Raw genomic sequence first — 7,224 nt, forward strand, 5'->3', positions numbered from 1 at the left:
TCGTGACATCGTCACAGGTCCTGGAAGCACATGGCTGCTGTCTGGCTCCGCTGGTCTGTGTCCTCCTGTGGGGGGGTTGGAGGGTCTCATCTGTCTACGACTATGGGGGGCGTCTCATCTGTCCACGACTATGGGGGGGGCGTCTCATCTGTACACGACTATGGGGGGGGGCGTCTCATCTGTACACGACTATGGGGGGGGGGCGTCTCATCTGTACACGACTATGGGGGGGGGCATCTCATCTGTCTACGACTATGGGGGGGCGTCTCATCTGTCCACGACTATGGGGGGGCGTCTCATCTGTACACGACTATGGGGGGGGCGTCTCATCTGTACACGACTATGGGGGGGGGCGTCTCATCTGTACACGACTATGGGGGGGGGCATCTCATCTGTACACGACTATGGGGGGGGACGTCTCATCTGTGCACGACTATGGGGGGGGGGCGTCTCATCTGTACACGACTATGTGGGGGGGGCGTCTCATCTGTACACGACTATGTGGGGGGGCGTCTCATCTGTACACGACTATGGGGGGGGTCGTCTCATCTGTACACGACTATGGGGGGGACGTCTCATCTGTACACGACTATGTGGGGGGGCGTCTCATCTGTACACGACTATGGGGGGGGCGTCTCATCTGTACACGACTATGGGGGGGGGGCGTCTCATCTGTACACGACTATGGGGGGGGCGTCTCATCTGTACACGACTATGGGGGGGGGGCGTCTCATCTGTACACGACTATGTGGGGGGGGCGTATCATCTGTATACGACTATGGGGGGGGGGGGGCGTCTCATCTGTCCATGACTATGGGGGGACGTCTCATCTGTACACGACTATGGGGAGGCGTCTCATCTCTACACGACTATGGGGAGGCGTCTCATCTGTACACGACTATGGGGGGGCGTCTCATCTGTACACGACTATGGGGGGCGTCTCATCTGTCCACGACTATGGGGGGGCGTCTCATCTGTCCACGACTATGGGGGGGCGTCTCATCTGTACACGACTATGGGGGGGGGGGGGCGTCTCATCTGTACACGACTATGGGGGGGGGGCGTCTCCTCTGTACACGACTATGGGGGGGGGGGGGCGTCTCATCTGTACACGACTATGGGGGGGGCGTCTCATCTGTACACGACTATGGGGGGCGTCTCATCTGTCCACGACTATGGGGGGGCGTCTCATCTGTCCACGACTATGGGGGGGGGCGTCTCATCTGTACACGACTATGGGGGGTGGGTCTTATCTGTACACGACTATGGGGGTGGCGGCTGACTTATAACCCTGCTTGTAGGGCTCGGTCATGGAATTCATTTGCTGTGTTAATGAAGCCTGATTGGCTCTGCCCATGTGGGTGGAGAGGAAGCAGCAGCATGATGAGACGGGCTATGGGGGAGGCGGGGTGATGAGCCGGCAGCGATGCTGGAATAAAGCACAGCACTGATTGGACCAAGTCTCAGCCAATCAGTGCTGAACATACTGCATGTTTACTGCATTACCCCCCGCTCATCAGTGCACCGCAGAGGAGGAGGAGCGCTGTGAGGACTGAGGGCAGTATATGTGGCAGGGGGAGCTGATTACTGGCGGACAGAGGAGTGGGGGTTGGGAGAAGTCTGCAGGGACCGCCCCTATGACTCTTCTCCCTGTTTCTGACTACTTTGTAAGGTCTGTTCTCTTTACGCTGCAGCATCTCTGATAGAACCTCCATGTCTGCCGTGTGGCTGTCAGGATGTTGTGCTGCCGGCAGTTCTGGCATCATAAAACAGCTGCCCTTTAATCTCTCTCTAATCTTTCTCCTTCTTGTTTTGTGCAGCTTTTATATTGTTTAACCTTCTTTCCCTTCAGGTTCTACAACACCGGATCCTCTGCTGAGATCCGTCTATAAGAGAATTCATCCTCGCTGACCCGGAAGGATGGAGAAGGACAAGAGCAAGATGGCGGAGAGTATAATAAATGTCACCCTAGAGATACTCTTCCAGCTTACTGGGGAGGTGAGAGATTCTGATGATGTCACATTACATCATTCTCATCTATGGTAACAACAGATGTCACTGGAGAGGGGAGAGATTCTGATGATGTCACATTACATCATTCTTATCTATGGTAATAACAGATGATGTCACTGGAGAAGGGAGAGATTCTGATGATGTCACATTACATCATTCTCATCTATGGTACTTACAGATGATGTCACTGGAGAGGGGAGAGATTCTGATGATGTCACATTACATCATTCTCATCTATGGTAATAACAGATGTCACTGTGGAGGTGATTGTGTAGTGGATCAGAGTTGTGCCTTTAAAGTAAATGTTGTATTTTTATTACTGATTATTCTGCCAGACGACCTGCAGCCTTCCTGATTGGCTGTCAGGAGCATTATATGGATTGGGCAGTTCACCACCCGGCAACAGGTCTGTGATTGGTGGAGGAATTCCAGTCAGAGTAGTTTCGGTTAGCACTAGAGGAGAAGGAGTTGATCTGATGAAGGAGAAGATGTAAAGAGTAGAGCAGCAGAGAGAGAGCTTTAGTGCGGCAGGAAGGCAGTAGTGTGCGAACTAACGAAACAATTGGATGGAGTAGAGCTGTGTGTGTGATGTGTGGGGGTCAGGATGGATGGAGTAGAGCTGTGTGTGATGTGTGGGGATCAGGATGGATGGAGTAGAGCTGTGTGTGTGGGGGTCAGGATGGATGGAGTAGAGCTGTGTGTGTGATGTGTGGTGGTCAGGATGGATGGAGTAGAGCGCTGTGTGTGTGATGTGTGGGGGTCAGGATGGATGGAGTAGAGCTGTGTGTGTGATGTGTGGGGGTCAGGATGGATGGAGTAGAGCTGTGTGTGATGTGTGGGGGTCAGGATGGATGGAGTAGAGCTGTGTGTGATGTGTAGGGGTCAGGATGGATGGAGTAGAGCTGTGTGTGTGATGTGTGGGGATCAGGATGGATGGAGTAGAGCTGTGTGTGTGGGGGTCAGGATGGATGGAGTAGAGCTGTGTGTGTGATGTGTGGTGGTCAGGATGGATGGAGTAGAGCGCTGTGTGTGTGATGTGTGTGGGTCAGGATGGATGGAGTAGAGCTGTGTGTGTGATGTGTGGTGTCAGGATGGATGGAGTAGAGCTGTGTGTGATGTGTGGGGGTCAGGATGGATGGAGTAGAGCTGTGTGTGATGTGTGGGGGTCAGGATGGATGGAGTAGAGCTGTGTGTGTGTGATGTGTGGGGGTCAGGATGGATGGAGTAGAGCTGTGTGTGATGTGTGGGGGGTCAGGATGGATGGAGTAGAGCTGTGTGTGTGATGTGTGGGGGTCAGGATGGATGGAGTAGAGCTGTGTGTGTGATGTGTGGGGATCAGGATGGATGGAGTAGAGCTGTGTGTGTGATGTGTGGGGTCAGGATGGATGGAGTAGAGCTGTGTGTGTGATGTGTGGGGGTCAGGATGGATGGAGTAGAGCTGTGTGTGTGATGTGTGGGGATCAGGATGGATGGAGTAGAGCTGTGTGTGATGTGTGGGGGGTCAGGATGGATGGAGTAGAGCTGTGTGTGTGATGTGTGGGGATCAGGATGGATGGAGTAGAGCTGTGTGTGTGATGTGTGGTGGGTCAGGATGGATGGAGTAGAGCTGTGTGTGTGATGTGTGGGGGTCAGGATGGATGGAGTAGAGCTGTGTGTGTGATGTGTGGGGTCAGGATGGATGGAGTAGAGCTGTGTGTGATGTGTGGGGGTCAGGATGGATGGAGTAGAGCTGTGTGTGAGATGTGTGGGGGTCAGGATGGATGGAGTAGAACTGTGTGTGTGATGTGTGGGGTTCAGGATGGATGTAGTAGAGCTGTGTGTGTGATGTGAGGGGGTCAGGATGGATATAGTAGAGCTGTGTGTGTGATGTGTGGGGGTCAGGATGGATGGAGTAGAGCTGTGTGTGATGTGTGGGGGTCAGGATGGATGGAGTAGAGCTGTGTGTGATGTGTGGGGGTCAGGATGGATGGAGTAGAGCTGTGTGTGATGTGTGGGGGTCAGGATGGATGGAGTAGAGCTGTGTGTGATGTGTGGGGGTCAGGATGCATGGAGTAGAGCTGTGTGTGATGTGTGGGGGTCAGGATGGATGGAGTAGAGCTGTGTGTGATGTGTGGGGGTCAGGATGGATGGAGTAGAGCTGTGTGTGATGTGTGGGGGTCAGGATGGATGGAGTAGAGCTGTGTGTGTGATGTGTGGGGGTCAGGATGGATGGAGTAGAGCTGTGTGTGATGTGTGGGGGTCAGGATGGATGGAGTAGAGCTGTGTGTGTGATGTGTGGGGGTCAGGATGGATGGAGTAGAGCTGTGTGTGATGTGTGGGGGTCAGGATGGATGGAGTAGAGCTGTGTGTGATGTGTGGGGGTCAGGATGGATGGAGTAGAGCTGTGTGTGTGATGTGTGGGGGTCAGGATGGATGGAGTAGAGCTGTGTGTGATGTGTGGGGGTCAGGATGGATGGAGTAGAGCTGTGTGTGATGTGTGGGGGTCAGGATGCATGGAGTAGAGCTGTGTGTGATGTGTGGGGGTCAGGATGGATGGAGTAGAGCTGTGTGTGATGTGTGGGGGTCAGGATGGATGGAGTAGAGCTGTGTGTGATGTGTGGGGGTCAGGATGGATGGAGTAGAGCTGTGTGTGTGATGTGTGGGGGTCAGGATGGATGGAGTAGAGCTGTGTGTGTGATGTGTGGGGGTCAGGATGGATGGAGTAGAGCTGTGTGTGTGATGTGTGGGGGTCAGGATGGATGGAGTAGAGCTGTGTGTGTGATGTGTGGGGGTCAGGATGGATGGAGTAGAGCTGTGTGTGTGATGTGTGGGGGTCAGGATGGATGGAGTAGAGCTGTGTGTGATGTGTGGGGGTCAGGATGGATGGAGTAGAGCTGTGTGTGATGTGTGGGGGTCAGGATGGATGGAGTAGAGCTGTGTGTGATGTGTGGGGGTCAGGATGGATGGAGTAGAGCTGTGTTTGATTTGTGTGGGGGTCAGGATGGATGGAGTAGAGCTGTGTGTGTGATGTGTGGGGGTCAGATTGGATGGAGTAGAGCTGTGTTTGACTTGTGTGGGGGTCAAGATGGACGGAGTAGAGCTGTGTGTGATGTTTGTGAATCATAATGGATGTACCATGTAACGCATTGCACCACCAGAAACACTGGTACTATATTTCCTAATTAGTGAATTAATATATTGTAGACGGCTCTCAAAGAAATGTACTGTTGTTTTAGCTTACTGTGTATTCCTGCCTCCTGGAATCTCCTCTTGCCACAGTAACACCAGCACTACAAGTACCACACGGTTCTGGTGCATCTTTTCTCCACCAGAACTATGAGTGCAGACATGGCTATGTGCAGGTGGAGTTATAGGGACCGCCCACGGCTGCTGATTGGCTACCTGCACATCGGCAGAAAACTGCGGTTGACACCGTATTCCAGCGGAGAACAGAGGCCCATGGCCGTGAATGACAGCTGCCTACTGGAGGTCCCTGCAGTTGACAGCGCCGCTGCTGTAATGGTAGGATTGGTGCCGGCTTCTGTGGAGCAGGAGGAAGACTGAAGCACAGATTGCAGCGGAGGCTGGCGGGGATACTGATGGTGCAGGAGGGGACATGGGTGAGCAACGGGGTGAGTGACAGGAGGAAGGAGGGGAAATGATCCAAGTACACCGGTATTAGTGACTGGACCCAACAGGGGATATGATGGAAGACCGCTGTGGCAAATGACAGTGAGGTCAGGAGTGGACCTTGCAGCCCCCAAGGGGGGTAACTGCCAATGGGTCCACAAACGCAGATGGGAGGGGAGAATGACAGCAGCCTTGGTAGTGCACATTGCAGCCCGCCGCGGGGAGACTGCCATTGGGGCCAGAATCACTGACTGAAGGCTGGCGCTGGGACAGTGAGACAGGCGCTAACAGCAGAGATGGCAGCCCAGCATCAGCCAATCTGTTGTTGCGGACATCACCCGACCCTCCCCTATATCTCATCCCAGCCAACCCATGTCCCCACCCATTCTTCAGGTGGACACAAGATGCACCAGTACCATTCCACACTAATACCATTATTCAGGGGAAAGGACTGTCCCCAATTTTTATTTTATTCTTCACATTTTAATTAATTTTTGCCTGGAGCCGGTTGGGGATCGGTGTAAGGGTTAGCGTCATGAACGGACTTGTTACCATGATACCCTGCCCGACTGACATTGTAGCATTGTACTAAATTAGTACATCCAAACTAGAGACTAGCCCGTTATTGGCACCAAAATTTCTGCAGGCCTCAGGGCCCCGAGCTGGCCCGCCGCAGAGTACAACAATTGGACTCTGGAAATGTCTGTAGTGATGTTTATTAATGTCTCCCCATATACAGGATTACACAGTAGTGAAGAAGACCTCTAGCGATGGCTGTCGGGCCCCTGTGTGTGATGAATGGGGAAGACCCCATAGCCCAATCCCGGGGCCCCAACCGCACCCCCTGATACATGAGGACATCAATGTACAGAAGATTCTAGAACTGACCAACAAGATGATTGAGCTGCTGACTGGAGAGGTGACGCTGCAGGGAATGCTGGGACATTATACAGTAACAGCACTGGAGGCTTCTGGGTGATGACTGTATATTGTGTTGTCAGGTTCCTATAAGGTGTCAGGATGTCGCTGTCTATTTCTCCATGGAGGAGTGGGAGTATTTAGAAGGACACAAGGATCTGTACAAGGAGGCCATGATGGAGACCCGCCAGCCGCTCCCATCACCAGGTAATAGACAGGACTAAATCCACGGGGACTTTATTATCTGTATATAAAGAATGACTTCAGTGTCCGTCTGTGTTTCCTGCAGTTCCATCCAGTAAGAGAAGAACCCCAGAGAGATGTCCCCGTCCTCTTCTTCCACAGGACCATCAGGTAGATGGAGATGTCCCTCTGATCTGTAGAAGGCTGTGAAGCTCTTGTCTTCAGTCTTATTAGATGTCTTCTACTTGTGTGATGAGGCCGGTGGGGATGGCAGTATTACCGCTGACCAGAGACATTACATCTTGTCTGGATCTTCTCCCAGTGTTCTGGCGGTGGAGACTGCTGGTGGGAATAAGGAGCCAACAGGTTGGATTTATATCTATCTGCTCCTTTATTTCCCTGAGACAAGCAGCGGATGTGTCTGGTAGACGCTGATCTCCTCCACTGAGACAACCTGCAGCGTGTCTAGCCATGCCGGATATACATGTAGGAGGTTCCTGA

General features: G+C 53.0%; 1 protein-coding gene across 1 annotated transcript; it reads left to right on the top strand.

Moving 5' to 3' along the window:
• Window positions 1–1,917: 1,917 nt before the first annotated feature.
• LOC136629060 (gastrula zinc finger protein XlCGF66.1-like) lies at window positions 1,918–6,764 on the top strand. The gene is made up of 3 exons (XM_066605186.1): window positions 1,918–1,998; window positions 6,362–6,541; window positions 6,624–6,764. The coding sequence occupies exons 1-3, from the start codon at window positions 1,921–1,923 to the stop codon at window positions 6,762–6,764; spliced, it is 399 nt and encodes a 132-aa protein (XP_066461283.1). The 5' UTR covers window positions 1,918–1,920.
• The last annotated feature ends 460 nt before the right edge of the window (window positions 6,765–7,224 follow it).

Source organism: Eleutherodactylus coqui, chromosome 5, assembly GCF_035609145.1.
Source record: "Eleutherodactylus coqui strain aEleCoq1 chromosome 5, aEleCoq1.hap1, whole genome shotgun sequence".
Taxonomy (NCBI): domain Eukaryota; kingdom Metazoa; phylum Chordata; class Amphibia; order Anura; family Eleutherodactylidae; genus Eleutherodactylus; species Eleutherodactylus coqui.